The 17,500-nt window shown below is 41.3% G+C and overlaps 1 protein-coding gene across 3 annotated transcripts in view; it reads left to right on the top strand.

The window, feature by feature from the left end:
• The window catches only part of pax5 (paired box 5), a 50,544-nt gene extending 35,570 nt beyond the window's left edge, over nucleotides 1–14,974 (top strand). For all 3 annotated transcript variants that reach the window (XM_060864610.1, XM_060864608.1, XM_060864609.1), the window contains exons 8-11: nucleotides 2,857–2,958; nucleotides 5,191–5,277; nucleotides 7,111–7,197; nucleotides 9,766–14,974. In XM_060864610.1, coding sequence (XP_060720593.1) covers nucleotides 2,857–2,958; nucleotides 5,191–5,277; nucleotides 7,111–7,197; nucleotides 9,766–9,848 — 359 coding nt within the window. In that variant the 3' untranslated portion in view covers nucleotides 9,849–14,974. The remainder of the gene's footprint in view (nucleotides 1–2,856; nucleotides 2,959–5,190; nucleotides 5,278–7,110; nucleotides 7,198–9,765) is intronic.
• Nucleotides 14,975–17,500: the final 2,526 nt, after the last annotated feature.

The following is a 17,500-nucleotide window of genomic DNA, read 5'->3' as shown; positions in this document are numbered from 1 at the left end:
CGAGACAGAAGAGCAAGTCCAACCTGGAAGCTTGTCAGATCTGACTCTTTTGGCCCTGGCTGTAGAGAAACCACTCGTCTCTTCCTTCCTTCCTTCCTTCCTTCCTTCCTTTACTCGCCGTCCGTTCCTTCGGCTGACAGTTGCTCTCGGAGGACGTGGCCCTGTCTGACTTCACCCTCCGTCTCTCCCTCTCTATCTATCGTTTGCCCTGTCCACTGACCCGGAGTGGATTAGTACCCGGTCTTCGCTAATGTCTCTCTGTCGCAGCACACTTGCTAAAAGTGTCCAACATGGCAGCCCTGGAGACAGGACAAGAGGCGAGATGTGTCTATCCATCCTGTCCTCTATCCTATATTTCTTGTTCTGTTTTTCTCAGTTTTTCCTACTGGGGACTTTAGAACGACGAGTTAGCTTTCATTCAGCAGAATACGATCGGAATTCAACACACATACTAGTTTCGCAGGTCGATTTCAGTTCATTATGGAAGTGAATTGGACATTTACATCTTTAACCAATACCACAGCTGCTCTGGCTGCATGGACCTTTGACAAACTTTTCATCGAAATGCTTTAGAGCTAAAATGGAGGATCAGCTAATATTTCCACTGTACAGCCAGTAAAATTTATACAGCTATAGCACAGTTATGGTACGTAGTGAGGTAAAAGAATGGACGTAGCTTTTGTTATTTTCTATACAGGTTTAAGTTAGTAAGTAACCACCATTGTTACCGGTGTATTTAGTGAATAAATAATGAATGGTTGGTTAGATGGCTAACTATTCACTAACTATTCACTAACTATTCACTAACTATTCACTAGACCAGGGGTCGGCAACCCGCGGCTCGGGAGCAGCAAGTGGCTCTTTCATCCCTCTGCTGCGGCTCCCTGTAGATTTGGAAAATAAATATTTAATTTAAATTTATTTTATTTTAGTTAGTTAGTTTTTTAAAAAAAAAATGAAATTCTAAGATCATGATGCTCTTGTAACATTAAAATAAACCGTGTTTAATTTTTTTGTCGCTCAAAATACGCGTCATAACCGCCGACTTGCGAAATCCGACACACAGAAGCAGACGCATTTTTGGTTTGCTGCAGCCGGCAAGTTTTGATGTCATGAATATGAAGAGGACTCGATTAGACACTGAACATTTTATTTGAAAGTAACCTTCCACCGGGGGGCACGGTGGCTTAGTGGTTAGCACGTTCTCCTCACACCTCCAGGGTTGGGGGTTCGATTCCCGCCTCCACCTTGTGTGTGTGGAGTTTGCATGTTCTCCCCGTGCCTCGGGGGTTTCCTCCGGGTACTCCGGTTTCCTCCCCGGTCTAAAGACATGCATGGTAGGTTGATTGGCATCTCTGCAAAATTGTCCCTAGTGTGTGATTGCGTGAGTGAATGAGAGTGTGTGTGTGTGTGCCCTGTGATGGGTTGGCACTCCGTCCAGGGTGTATCCTGCCTTGATGCCCAATGACGCCTGAGACTGGTCTGAACAGTACTAGATTTTGATTTTGCTCTTAATTCCAATAATTGGTAAGTTCGTTAAGCTGAAATCCACCTAGATGAAATTATTTAGATTTACCGATTTATTTATTTATTTTCACAAGGATCCATTTCCTCTTTAGTCCACAGATCTTTCCAGCTTTTTCTTTATTAAACTTCTCCCCTTTGTGTAGCCACCTGTATCTGTGCAGTGTGTGTGTGTGTGTGTGTGTGTGTGTGTGTGTGTGTGTTGAGTGAGATCGATGGCAGGAGTGTGAAGGAGTGTTTATGATGATGAATGGCCTCTAGTCTTCAGCACTGCACTGCACTCGAGCACATGATTCAGTATGACGGCGCTGTCATGTATCCTAATACAACTACACACACACACACACACACACACACACAAAATAGAGAGAAAGATATAAAGATAGAGAGAGAGAGAGAGAGAGAGAGAGAGAGAGAGAGAGAGAGAGAGAGATACATTTCAGATTCAATTAACATCTAAATCGAATTAAAATAACGTCTAAATACTAATAAGAATAAGAATATTATTATTATTACTACTACTACTATTACTACTACTAATAATAATAAGTTAATAAAAACTCACAAATGTTTTTTGTCAAATAAAAAAAGAAGACAGAAGTCTGGTGATAAATAAGAAAGAGAGAGAGAGAGAGAGAGAGAGAGAGAGAGAGAGCGAGGTCAGCATAAGGAACATGTAAAATGTCTAACTGTACAAAAAGCTACAGCAGAGACAGCCAGACTCTGTCACACATCAGTGTGTGTTTGTTTGTTTAATTGCACCATTACGGATCCAGAGACATGACCTCAGGTGCTAAAGAAAAGGGAAATGCTTAACCACACAGGGGTCACTTAATCCATGTAAAGTGTCATTGTGGCAGTCGACCGCGGACAGACGTAGCTTTAAAGACGGCTATTTTTGAAAAAAATCCCTACTGCGGTTCGGTGTATATTTCAAATCGCAGGGACGACGTGTTACTGTTTCTATAGTTACTGCTCGTTCACATTAATCCATGTTAAAATAATCAAATAAAATGTGTTGTATTGTAAAAGAAAGATGTTTGTTACAAAAGCTCAACCTGGACACTCCTTCTTTAGTCACTGAGCTTTTGCTATTATATCTCATTAATATATTTTTCTTTCAGGTTTGCATAAATAAAAAAACTATTTTAATTGTTCTATGTTATGCGAGAGTCTTGAAAAAAAACCCTACATACTGTACGCTATTGCATAGCATTCTAACGTCTTTTACGACTGGGACCTGAGCACCTCCTGAGTACCTAAAAGGCTTGTAGATTATAACAAATTACATTCTGTAATGCTTTTAAGTAATAGTCCATTTTTTTCTCCCAGGTCGTGATTTAGGTAGCACTACGCTTCCAGGTTACCCTCCTCATGTTCCCCCAGCCGGCCAGGGCAGCTACTCAGCCCCATCGCTCACAGGAATGGTACCTGGTGAGTCCCTCAGCCCTCTTTTTCTCACTAATCCCATGAGTACTTTGGGTTAGCTTGGGGGAGACATTGGACCTTTCTTGGTAGAGGCAGTTGTCTAATCTGACTTTAGCATCACCTGATTTTAGAGTTTAATGATACCAACTGATCGCAATGACCTAAATAGGTTGTGATGGCAGGAATCACAGGGAGTCTCATGGCATCAAATGCTAACAAGACCCAAAACTATCTACCAAGAAATTCTTTGTTTTAATGTCTTTATGTACTGTACCAACACTCTCTGCTATCAGCTCTTTCTTTATCTTTCCTTCTCACCCCTGCTTTATTTCTGCCGAGGTCCCTGTGGGAGGTGCGCTTGTCTTTGCCACTTCCTGTCTGCCAGGTTGACAGCACTCCCAGGGGGTTCTGGGACGTCGAGGAGGGAGGGGGGTGTGGAGGGTGACGGACAGTTTAAAGGGGGGGTTGTATTCGAGTTCTGAGCCAGGACGGAAGGGCCATTAGGCCCCAGTCTCACAGCTGTCCCCTCTCAACATCAGTAATTTGTTTTTAATGAGAATCATCGCTGACCCTTGACTAATTCATTCATCCATTCTCCCGCGCACTCTGTTCTTCTCCTCCAGCTTTGCTTATGGTTTCGCTTGCCGCCGACTTCACAGCCAACACAGATTTACAAACCCGCAGAGATTTGGCCTGACACTCAGACACAGGAAAAGTGTATTATATTTAGAGCAACAGTGTCACCCTGCTGTCTGTCAGTGGCCTGACTCATTAACTACTCTAAAAACTGGTCTCATTAAGAAGTAGACACACTTGTAGACGTTGATGAGCGCTCTCAGACTCAGTCTAAAAGAAAACAAAAACAACAAAGTTATGGTTTCAGGATGTGATGTTCTTCCAAACTCTGATGTATGTCTTAGCTGTTTAAGAACTTTGCTGCTTGTAAAAAAAACAAAAAACAAAATACTATTACAGAGATAGTTCGAGGTCCTGCCTCCTAGCAGCTCCACCCATGTTGACAGGTTTCCTTACCATTGTTGATTGGGACCCCCTGATCCCCTAGTATCAACTCATCCTGGTTTTCCTTCATTCTCCTTCACTAAACAACCTGTCACTTGGAATGACAAGGTGGTCGTAACTGAAACTACAAGCATTAATGGCACTACATGCCCTACGGCATCTCTATGAACTATTGCCCCTTGACCAGAAAGCAAAAGATTTTTTTGTTATTCATCTGGGTGACCATTTTATACTGTCAGGGCCCTAGGGAATCTGGAGTCTATGCCAGAAACACTGGCACAAGGTGGGAATACATACTGGTTGGGGTATTAGTCCATTGCAAGGTACCTTGCTAACACTCATTCACACCCCTGGGCAAGTTCACCAACTAACATGTTTTTTAAAGATTCGAGAAAACCAAAAGACCCCACGTAAATCCACAGTGAATCAGTTACTCAAGCTCAGTATCAATCTGAGGACAATGGGGGTGGCAATGCTACCTATTGCCCCACCAACCAACCAACAACAGAAGAACAAGAAAAACCTGCTAGAAATAATTAGCAAATAATTGGACAAAAAAGACAAGAAAATACATTTGAGACAAAACTCACAAATTAATAATTGAGTAACAACTTAGGGCTTATAAAATTTCTTCCAGTATTAAGTGTCATGTACCTTATTCCCTTGGTCTTAATTAGTAAACCAGTGTCTTAATTATAAAGTCAATAGTTTAAAAACTCACGACAAGGACGTAAGGGGGGGATTCTAACAAAAATGTTAATAAAAAATGCTGGAAATATCAGTTTGAGTGAAAAATCGATTACGGCACCTCTCCCTGGATCTCTTTACTGTTCATCCTCTACTTTATTCCTCTGTGTATCGCTTTTACGCCTCTCTTTCTGTCTCGCTCTTGCTCTCTTTCAGCAGGGGGCTGACATGCGGTGGGGAGGGGGGCCACGAAAGCAGCCAGGCAGAACCGACAGAGTCTGAGATGGAGGGAGAAAGCGAGAGAAAGGGAAAGCTTGTGGCAGTCAGTGAAGGGAGTGAGTTCCCTTGAGAGGGAGAATGAGAGAACGGAAACTAGTGAAGCAACGGAGGAGAAAAACCATCGCAAATTGACACTTGCACTCATTCGATAGTCGTGGAGTTTTACACACTCCCACTACTTGCACTCTTTCAGATTCTGCCTCGTGTCCACTGTAAAGCCCTTATGTTCTTCTTCTGTGTTTCTCATGGCAGGGGGTGAGTTCTCGGGCAGTCCATACTCCCACCCGCAGTATTCTACATACAATGAGTCATGGAGGTTCACCAATCCAAGCCTGCTGGGTAAACACACCACACACACTCACATACAGTACACACACCTCTAACCTTAACAGATCTGGCCCTGGATGATTGGAGTCTAGCACAAGGTTAGTTGACCAGGTTAGGTGTGTTTGAACAGGAAAAACTCTAAGCAGACCAAATCACAGTGGGACTTCTGAGGAATGTTCAAAGGTTTTCTCTAGTACGTGTTAAACAGAAGGGGCACGGTGGCTTAGTGGTTAGCACGTTCTCCTCATACCTCCAGGGTTGGGGGTTCGATTCCCACCTCCGCCTTGTGTGTGTGGAGTTTGCATGTTCTCCCCGTGCCTCGGGGGTTTCCTCCGGGTACTCCGGTTTCCTCCCCCGGTGCAAAGACATGCATGGTAGGTTGATTGACATCTCTGGAAAATTGTCCGTAGTGTGTGATTGCGTGAGTGAATGAGAGTGTGTGTGTGTGCCCTGTGATGGGTTGGCACTCCGTCCAGGGTGTATCCTGCCTTGATGCCCGATGATGCCTGAGATAGGCACAGGCTCCCCGTGACACGAGGTAGTTCAGATAGTGAGAGTGAGTGAGAGTGTTAAACAGACACACACTGAACAAACTGAAGCAAGGTGTTTTCTTATACTGAGCAAGGAACAGAAAGAAAAATCCAAGCACACTTATGAGAGGGTCTAAGGGCTGTCGTTGAATTCTCTCAGCTCTCAGGTTTAATAGGTCTGATGATGGAACGTCAGGACAAAACAGCACTCCTTCACATTCATATGTTCGTTCATCTTCAGTAAGTGCCGGTCAGGGTTGCGCTCGATCCAGGAGCTTACCCTGAGAACACTTGAGGCAGGAATACACCCTGGATAGGATTCCAGTCCATTGCAGGGCACTACACAAATTCAAACTGGCGCAATTTATTGACCAGTCCACCAACCAGGATGGAAAACGGGAAGAAACTGAAGAACCCAGCTGGAACCCACAATCACAGGAACAAACCAGGAACCTTTGAGTTTGCATGTGAACAGATCCAAATAACAACAACCTGTATCTTTCAAGAAAGGTTTTGTGGTGTTCATGCAAAGCTTTCTCGCTGTGAACACAGTCCTTCTCTGACCAGACAATCTTAAAACAAATAGTGCTTCGTTTACAAACAGCTCTGATGGAAGAAGCCATGAAAGCGATCTACAAAGAAGCTTCGATCTGCCACAAGATGTCCTCTATAAGGGTCTTTTTACACCTGGTCACTTCATGCGTTTTCTGTGATCAGATAGCTATCCGATATACGTCAGCGCTATACTCCTCCCAAACGGATGATGTCACTCGCAGGTGACTCACGAGTCGTGCATCGCGCCAGAAACAAATATGTTTTCCCACCAGTTCTGGCTCCAATCTTTCACCCAGGTGTCTCGTTTGGTCTTAAAATGCACTGCTGCCGCCACCGAAAATGCAGCAAACAGTAAATGCTGTTTTTTGTAGCAACCGCATTCACCAAAGCGTGTTCTATTTCAATTACCTCGGAAATGAGGTAAAATATATTTGCATATTGGGCGGGAGTAAAAAGATCGGATTGATATCCGATTCGCCGAGACGCGTTTATGTGGCCTAATGTAAATGGAACAGTTTTAACAAATCAGATAGCTATCGGATCAGAGACAACACATGAAGTGACCGTGTGTAAAAAGGCCCTAAGTGAAGCTATGCTTTGTTCCCTCAGTACGAGGAAGCACTGAGAAGCAAAATTCCTGTTCACAATAATCTGATATGACACAAACACTATGTATTTCATGTATTATGGCATTAGAGAAACAGGCTGTCTTCAGTCCTGTCTCACTTCTTACACGATGGGGTGTGTGGTTTGTTTGCAGTGTTCCAGCAGGAGTACGGTTCTCTTCTAGGCTCAGAAAGAGCAGCTTCTTCAGGCCTTTTTCCCAGCCAGACCACACAACCCGGAGGTACACACACACACACACACACACACACACACACACACAGAACAAATACCCAGACATGGCTTCTCAATGTGTCTGTCAGCTGAAGTGACACTAAGCAAGTGCAAGATCGTGTGTGTTATATACATTTGACCTCTTCCTACTACAGAGCCTTGAGTATTTCCTGTTGCTGTGAGTGAGTTTCAGACATGATACTGTTTTGACAGACGGATGTGTGTGTGTGTGTGTGTGTGTGTGTGAAACTATTTACAGTCACCCTGTTTCAGATACAAAACACACCCTATACACACATTCATGCACAATTACTTTGTGTAAAACCCCAGAGCTCCATCTGTCCATCCGTCCATTTACCTCTCCTTTATTCTCTTCCTCTCATCCTTCCTCTAATTTCTGTCTGATGGTGAAGTCAGTCTGATACTAAAGGCTTTTCATCTTTAAGAGTCCATCAGCTCTTAATACCAGCACACACTGATCGAGACAGATGTGTGTCTTCGCGTCTTGAAATGGGTTTCTTCCTGTAGAGAATAATGACTTGCGATCTCAGTGAGAATAACATCATGGAGTAAGACCAGATCAGCCATCTTTTTAACAACCAGCATGCATTTACACCACTGATCATAATAAAAATAATAATTACAGCAAAGTGTTAGACTAGGTCTATTACTGCATAGCCAAGTGTTAGTTCCACCAAGGTGATTTTAGTGTCTGCATTTTCACACGAGCCACTGAATCACTACATGATCAGACGTGGACGTATATAAATACATACGTACAAAAAAATCAAAACAAGTTCTGGCTTTTGTCACTATGACAAAACCAGCAAATGTGTAAAAACCGCTTCAACATGCTTGGAATTCATCCTCAAACCTTTTTGCGGAGCTGTATGCGGAAATCTGCTCATTAAGAATGTCTAAGGCCGCGTTCACACTGCAAGTCTTAATGCTCAATTTGGATATTTTGCTAAGATCTGATTTTTTTTTTGGCTGTTCACATTACCTTTTAAAATGTGGCCTATATCAGATACCAGTGTGAACTGTTTGCTGTTTCGAACTGACCCGCATGGGCAAACGAACAATAACAATGACATCACACGCAGCACGCCGCTGCGCTAAAGTTGGCGAGGTTATGGAGGAAGTAAGCGTTTTTGCTTTTCTTTCTAAATGTTTGTGTAACGGCAGCACAGAGACGCAGTGTTTTGAAAATTTTCGGATGTCGAGGGCAACTTTTGATTATTTGATCCATTTTGTAGGCGTAGTCACGTTTGTGTGCGAACTCGCCGGCGCATAATTGTGACGAATGTCGATGTAGATTGACGTAAAAGTCGCATCAAATCCGCCTCGGTTGTTCACACTGCGGCCACATTGGAAAAAATCAGATTTGGGTCTGATTCAGGACCACATATGGAAGTGGTCTGAATCTGATTTGAAAAAATCAGATCTGGGCTAGATTTGAATGTTCACACTACTCCTGAAGAAGTCTGACCTGGTCACTTGACCCCAAAAAAATCAGATTTGGGCCACTTTTACCTGCAGTGTGAACGTGGCCTTAGTGTCAGTAATGTAAATTTTGTCAGACGAGACGAGACGAAACATATTCGTCAACAACCTTTTTTTTTCACGACTAAGACGAGACGATGACGAGACCGCACCACTGTCCAAAAACACTGACTAAGACTAAATTAACATGCATTATTGTTGACAAAAAAAGACGAGACGAAAATGTTTTGTATAAAATAAAATCTCTCTTCATTTTCGTCTACAATTGTCTCTGCTTTTTAATCAGCTGTTACGCCTTTAAAATATTCAGGACGAGTTCGCGGCTTCGCGCTGTTTAGTGTGTGTGTAGAAAGAATTCGTCCACACTCCGCTCAAAAAAAACAAAAAACTCCTGAGCACAAGTCCACCCCTGGTCTAGTCAGGCTTTTTGTGTTAAATTATATTTTCTGTCGCTGCGCAGACTCTTTTATTGTACATGACAGCTTATGTCCCGATGACCGGTCTTTGCATTACGATTAAAAGCAGTATCAATAAAGTAAAAAATGTGATGTGCGGTCAAGTTCGAGTGTAATGTGTTATTTTAAAAAAAAGACTACAATTTTTTGACTAAAACTAGACTAAAATTAAAAGACTTTTAGTCGACTAAAACTTGACTAACAAAAAAAGATATGTGAATGACTAAATCTGACTAAAACTAACAAGGACATTTGGCACAAGACTAAGACTAAATTAAAAATAGGTGACGAAATTAACACTAAGTGTCAGGAAAATGATCTGAAAATGAAGCCAGTAACAATCTGCTAATGTTAATGCTCTTGGTTATAATAAATCAGCAAGATTTTAGAGATGAAACTGAAGTGTGTTTGGTGGAGACTGAGGTCTATTTTGGCCGTTATGAATAAGAAATATCGCTAGCTCTTGTAAGCTAATAGTAACTATAGTACATGATAATGGAATAATTGACATTGACTTGAGACGTAGAATTTGAATAGAGTCCAGAATTGAAATTTGTATCACTAACACTGTAGATTATTATGTGACATCTGACCGATAAGATGTACGTTTTGTCCTTCAGGGTCTCCGTATTATTACGGCGCAGCCACGCGGGGTTCAGGACCTGCAGCCACGACTACAGCCAGCGCCTATGACCGCCACTGAGAGGAGAGGAAGAAAGAGAAAGCGAGGAGAGCTACACGGAGCGAAGGAGAGGAGAGATGAACAGAGAGAGAGAGAGAGAGAGAGAGAGAGAGCGGGAGAGAGCGAGAGAGACTAAATCTTTTTTCCACATCAGTCGCACTAAAGCTTGTCCTTTTATTCCAGAACTTTTGTGCCGCCATGTTGGGCCAAACACATACACACACACACACACACACACACACACACACTATTCACCACTAGAAATTTAGAGATTTAAACCCATTAGGCTAACTAGCACCTATTTCTAAGATACCCGACTAATGAAATGATGACCTACATAATGAAAAAGATTAAAATCATTTTTAAAAAGAATAATAATAATAATAATAATAATAATAATAATGTACGTCAGTCATATTATACTGCGAACCGCACAGAATTGCCGTACTCGTTCGATAAAAGGCGGAGCGTGTTAGCGCCTCCTCTCTTCCTGCGTGTAGATAAAAGCTCTTTACTCGTGTACAAAATGCCCTGTACGTTTGTCAGAATTAAAGCTATTTATGATGGAGACAGAGTAATATATATTCAAAAAAAAAAAACAAAAAAAAAGTATGTGTAAAAGTTTACCGCGGACACCAGATCCACTTCTAGCAGGAGACGTTTTTAAAAAGAAATAGGAAAAAAGAAATGGAATTTTAATTTGCGGAGTAAAATTCAAGTGTTTTGCTTGAATAAGATCAGAACAGAAAACTGCTCACTGGTGAAAGAGAAACGTGGCCATTATTTTTTTTAACAATGCTGTCTCTGGCGACGTGCCAAAAATAATCACCTGTAACAAAAGGTTTCGTAGGCAGTTTTTTTTCTCTAAGAGAGCATTACTTCTATGTAGACAGGTCTGTCTCCTTGTTTAAAATAAATAAATAATTGAATTCTGCTTATTCTGAAACTGTGATAAGACGGTGAGGGAGGTATGTTGTCTAGCCTGGACTTTCTCAACAGGAAGTAAAAAAAAAAAAAAAAACATGGTACATGTACATTTGTGTTCTCTGAGGTAAATGTAAGGTAATAGATCCAATGAAGTAGGTTGCTATGTTTATAGGTGCGCTCGTCTACCTAACGGAACAAAAACGAGGTTCCTTCCAGAGGACGCCGACGAGCGCCGACGAGCGTTTATGACGGATCCTGGAAAACGTTTCATCTCCTACGTTTCTTTCTTTCCTCCGCTGGAGAAAGTGCTGTCAGTCTCCTGAACCTCCCCAAAGATCCAATTCTAGAAAGTAAAAATGGAGACAAATCATTCAGCCATACACTCTTCCCTCCTTCCCTCACTTCTTCCATCCATCCCTCTTTTTTATTTCCTCCATTCTGCGCCAAGACAATGCATGAAACCGTGGTGAAGGCCTTAGCGAACTCAAACGCAACCTGTACATAGCGTCATCATGACAGAACCCGTCTAAGATGTACAACGCAGCGATCGTTTACTGCCATGCAAGCTTCTTCTGGATCCCAGTATTCATATCTAACGTTAGATTCTAGTGGATGAGGAAAGAAACGTGTCCTTTATTTAGCTATTGTTCGTGCTGTGTGTTCCCAGATCTTTTGTTTATCCTTCGCGTTTTTTGGATACGCTGTGCATTTCCGAGTAGCTTTTTACCGAGTGGAGAACATTGTAGATTTAGTCACGAACACCAAAACTTTTGACGTGAAATGTGGAAAAAAAAAGAATATTATATCTATGAATATACAATATATAAAGACGCTGATAGTTTTCACGTTCTTTTTTTACGTTCTGAACTGTAAACGTAGCATTAGAAAAACCTTTGTTCGTAGACCTTAAGTTGCGTGTTACGCAACTCTAAATAAACCCTTGATGCCGTTCGCCACGATGCTCCTGGCGACCTTTGAACCTTTTAGTCTGAGGCATTATGAACCTGAAATACACCAGCTGAAAAATCGAGGACAGTGCCTTTACTTTTTCTATCCAGTCATCCCGAATGACCACGCGTCACTAAAATACAAACACAAGGTCATAGGACCCCACGCCAATCAACAGACCCACCAGTGCCAGTGTGTTTCAGGCTGAAGGAAACCAATGCAGATCTTTAAATCAGAAAGACTAATTAATCGATCACCGAACACACGGATTAAACCAAACGAACGAGGCCAAGTCTGTCGCGACTAGAAATGTGTATTGCGTTATAACACTGTGGTGTTTTCACAAAAAATGACTACAAATTCAAAGTAGCAATTTCTTGACTTTTATATAAATGAACCTAACTGCAAGCTTGGATTATCCTTGTAATGTAATTATTTGTAAATTTGTCGACGTTCTTACGGATCGTACGGATCTTTAATCGTTAGACCTCCTGGAATTCCTTTTTTATTTAAAGTCATTTTAGGATTTTCAACCAGCAAAAAGGTGTTTTTTTTTTGTTTTTTTTTTAAGGGGGATTTTGCTTGAGTTGACGATGAACAAAAATTATGACATTTATAAGAAAAAGTAAGAATGTTAACTCCGCCCCTCGCCACAAACCGAGTCGTGTAAACGACCTGATGAATTAACGTTCGCGACACTGCGCCGTTGCCCAGAATTTTTGTTCCAAAAATATTTGAAAAGAATTTACACGAGAAATGGCGTTGCTGTATTTTGTAATTTTTTGTAATGTGGAAAGTTTCACAGGTAAACGTGAAATTTGGAAAGAAAACTGTACGAGCTCTAACGTTAACCTTTGTAACTTGTAATTCATACAGTTTCCTTTGTAGAAAATGAGAAGAAAGATCAATCGGAATTCGTACCGTGTTGTCTGTGTTCATTTCGTGGAAAAAAAATGCACTTCTTCACACTTATTGACATAAAATAGATCCATTGCCTTAAACACACAAGTCTCAAGGCGTAATAACTGCCCCCTTTTTTTATCTGACTGTAAACACACAGCCTTGCCGTCGGCTTGACCCCACTGGTTACCCCGATAGATTCTCCCAAGGCTCCCATTGGCTCAGAGGACGATGATTGACAGTTCTGGTACTTTTTCTGGTACGGTTCCTGCCCTTCCCGTCAGCCGCTTCAGACATTACTGTACACACATGCACGTAGTCCTTTTGTCCTCTGGCGGGTCGTGAACACGACACCCCTCCCCACGACGACGCGCTAAACCTGCTGTGCCATCAAAAAAAACCCGACGTCTACGTTCTCGCCTTTCTTCGCTTCTCTTTATCTACAGTGCTAATCTCATCAGTCCTTTCTAACCCACTCCTTTAGGATTAAACCCGTTATCACGGTTCCATCGAACGGATCCTTGATCTGGAAAAAATCGATCCGTTTTTCCTGAAGAGGAAAAGATTTTATTATACGACAGTAATTCCTTTGTTGGAAAAGGAATCTCTTGCCTTACTGTATGCTAATAGTTTTTTTTTTTCATTTAATATACACCTTTGAGCATAGCAATATGTATAATTAACATCTTCACTTCTGCAAAAGATTTATTTTCATTTTTTTTTTTACTTTGGTTAACAGTTTCATACATTCCCCACAATCTGTACCCAAAGAAAAGGATGCGGCGGCGCTTTAGTACTTTAATCCGTTCAGCTCTCAAATCCGTACGCTTGATCGGATCAGCTCGCTAACGCCGTCTCGTAGAGCGCTCGCTAACCGAGCCGGGTCTCACGGCATCATATCGCTTCTAATCTGATTTTATTTCATTTTTTGCAAGAATGAAACATTAAATGTTGGCGGAAAATTGTTGAGTGAGAAAAGAAGCTTTTGCTCCTTTCGGTTTCGAGAGCTAACGGCGTCATACGGACGCTAACTTCTCACGCGACACAACCGCTTCACGTAGAATTCAATAGAAATACCAGCTGGTGAAAATTTGCAGATCCCAAGTGGAATTATGGAAATCCTTTCCCAGATTTCATTCGGATTCTTTAAGACGTTAAACTAATTGGTGTTAAAGCGCAGAAACGAGTCCGAGCGGAAATCGTCTTTGTTTAGGTTGGTTTTGTCTCAAACGGTTCGGTTTCTAGACGTCACAAAATACTCCACAGAGTGTAAGCGTATCCCATGATTCAGTGCAGTCATCCCCAAAAAAGAGGGCTTGGGTTTTTTTAAATAGAATAAAAAAATTTTTTTTTAAATTCTTAAAAAAAAAAAACTTTTACCCAATCTACCAGTTTCACACGCCGCCTAGTCAAACTCTGAGGTTTCCTGACAAAAGACTAAAATCGACTTGGTTAATGACCTTATCGTGGCCTTCTGTGTACAATCTGAAGTTCTGTCTGTAATCATTTCCTAATAGACATTTCCCCGTTCCTGTGGGATCGATACGATTTTTTTACGGATTTTTTGAAATAAATAAATAAATAAATAAATAAATAAATGAAAAAAATAATCGCACAAAAAGATTCGACGTCGGGAAATACGGCGACGCTCCGAAAAACGATCGGCAATCGGTTCAAATCGGTACAGGAAAAAAAAAAACTAACGCTCCGTGTAGAGACATATCTGTAGCCTCCACCAAAGCTAGAGATACCCATTAAAAAAAATAAAAAAAATAGGAAAGAAAGAAAAATTGACAAACCATCAAAATACGGAGGAATTTTACTTCTTTAAAAAAAATTGTGTTTTTTATTGAATTTTCTAGTAGTTACGAACAAATCTCGATGTTTTTTTTCTTCTGCGTGCTGTGTGTCGTCTTAATATTTGAATGTATTTACTGCGGTACAAAATTTGCCAAAGATACCATGCCACTTGTTTTCAGCATTTTTCATTTTTTTATTTATTTTTTTTACTTTTATACATGCGACGTTTTCGAGTCAGCCCATGAACCGGAAATAATCGTTACTGATAGTATGTTTTTTTTTTTGTTTTTTTTTGTATTTTAAATCATTTGGTTATCGCTAATCTTATGATTCGACGATTCAGGGTTATTTTATGTTTGAACTGTCAATCTGAATTATCTGGCATTCGTCCTGACCCCTGAAATCAGTCCAGGGTAAATAGGCTACTAAGTGTACGTGCAGACGAGTGAGTGTTGTTTGTGCATTATTGATTTATGTACCTGTAATGTGAAATGAAGAAGTAATTATTTGTAAATATTTGACATAATTTTATTGGTTCATTAAAAATAAAGGTAATTTTTTTAAGTTCACAAGTTCACGCACTTTTGCTTGTACGGTTTTTCTCTAATGAACCTCTCGCACTTCTCAGTGTATCGCATGGCATGAGGATGATGAATTTATGCTTTTAAATACAACAAAAGAATAATTATGATTATTATAGTGTGTGAGCTGAATAACAACAGATACAACATGACTACAGTTTTGGACTATTTTTTGTGCCATTCCTGCTCAAGTTATACTGAATTTTATAATAACTAGATTAGATAGGACAAAACATTTGACCTAAATGTATATAATGTGACCCACTGATTCGTTCATTTAATATGAAACGATTCACCGATTCTTTAAATAATCTCAAATAATTCAATGAATGAACTTCAAATGATTCGCTGATTCACTGCATGCAATTATGATCTACTGATGCACTCGTGTCTAACTACTCACTGAGTCACTAAATTCTTATGATTCAGTGATTCACTAAAATCCTATATGATTCACTAATTTAAGTCAAAGGATTCATTGATCCACTAAATTGAAGTCAAACGATTCACGGATTCACAAATTACTGGTCAAATGATTCCAAAACAAAACCCTATTTTTTTATTTTTTTATTTATTTTTATTTTTTTTATTATTTAATAATTATTATAATAATATGACATGCAAAATATTTTGTCAGGTAATCCTGAATTAAGTAACGGTAGCACAAATGAATGATAACGGAAGTGTATCACTGACATGAGCAACCACGTGAGCTCGTTAAACCGAATACTTAAGTTCCAAGAAGCAGGATATACAAAGCTAATTAAAAATATCATTGCTTCTCCGGTGTTTTTCAAGTCTGTGTCTGGTGTGTATGTGACCTCAGGGACGGTAAAGTCATCTAGTCTGAGTATGGATGTACAACACCCCACCACCAACCACCCCAATGCTGGGAGAATGGAGCCTGCCCACCCTGATCTTTTGGCTGGTGGCCCAGTCCACAGGAGGCCGGAACGGGGGGTGATAATGGGTCACAAACAGCGACACACTAACAACACGACACACACACGTGGTAAACAGCTTCGGCCCAGCTGGATACAACGCCGCAATGGGCTGGGTTTTGGGCATTTGCCCAGACTGCCATCTCTCGCTCTCTCTCACACACACACACAGGCTTTGGGTCAGTGCCCGATTTCTTAGTGGCACTAGCAGAAGAAATTCCCATGCTTGGGTGCTTGCCCAGTTTGGAGACAGTGTCAAACTGTGATTGCTGTGCACTTTGGGTCTCGGCCAAAACTCATGATGAGAAAGTACTCTACAGGGATTGGACTAGTGTGTGTGTGTGTGTGTGTGTGTGTGTGTGTGTGTGTGTGTGTTAACAATTTCAGGCTCCCTAGTTCTCACCTAACACTTTTAACAATACCTAAGAGCAAAGGTTAGCCATAAGGGAATCTCGTAAGAACCCGAAGAACCCTTTTTCCAACGAGTGCAGCAGATGGTTCAGATTTTCTTGGTGTTCTGAGAAGGTGGCATTTCTTAGGGACCTTTAGAGCACAGATTGGCAACATTAAGCTAAAATCCATCATAATTAATCTGAAAACAGGAAAACAAGCAAAGGTCAAAACCAGGAAGTGCAACAAGAAACAAAGGACGGGGAACATGGGAAATTACGGCTCTAAAGAAAGAAGAAGGCGTAAATCATCAAACTAATCGCGGGTTTAACACACAACAGGTTTAAACATTAGGATAATCAGGCAGCAGGAGGAGGACAAGGTAGAGAAAGTTCAGAAGACCAACAAAAGAACATGATGTGAACAAGATGTTCCAGACCAAAAAGTTTACCCTCCTTTTTTCTAATGATCTACAAAAAATTCACATGAAAAAAGCCATTTCTAAATGCCAGAGTCCAAATGTTTCATGGGGTGAACACGCTTGAGTGAGTGAACTCCACTGCCCATGTTTATCATCGCTGATCACGGACGGGGACGAGGACGAAGATATTTCATGGATGAGATGGTAAACGGATTTACACAAAACATTACGAATGAGTATTTTGGTGTTACGTTAGCGATCTGGGGGGGGGCACGGTGGCTTAGTGGTTAGCACGTTCTCCTCACACCTCCAGGGTTGGGGGTTCGATTCCCACCTCCGCCTTGTGTGTGTGGAGTTTGCATGTTCTCCCCGTGCCTCTGGGGTTTCCTCCGGGTACTCCGGTTTCCTCCCCCGGTCGAAAGACATGCATGGTAGGTTGATTGGCATCTCTGGAAAATTGTCCGTAGTGTGTGATTGTGTGAGTGAATGAGAGTGTGTGTGTGTGTGTGCCCTGTGATGGGTTGGCACTCCGTCCAGGGTGTATCCTGCCTTGATGCCCATTGACGCCTGAGATAGGCACAGGCTCCCTGTGACCCGAGTCAGGATAAGCGGTAGGAAATGAGTGAGAGAGAGAGAGTGAGAGAGTTAGCGATCTGGGACGGGAAGAAATCTGTTATCGGCTTCACTGACTTACTTCTTGTACTGCGGTCATAATACCAGTTCTGCTCAATTCCTGTATCTGTCGGTCTACAACTGTGAGCAAAT

This window comes from Tachysurus vachellii, chromosome 2, assembly GCF_030014155.1.
Source record: "Tachysurus vachellii isolate PV-2020 chromosome 2, HZAU_Pvac_v1, whole genome shotgun sequence".
NCBI lineage: Eukaryota > Metazoa > Chordata > Actinopteri > Siluriformes > Bagridae > Tachysurus > Tachysurus vachellii.
Note: the sequence above shows the minus strand (reverse complement) of the source record. Positions and strands in the feature narration are given on the sequence as shown.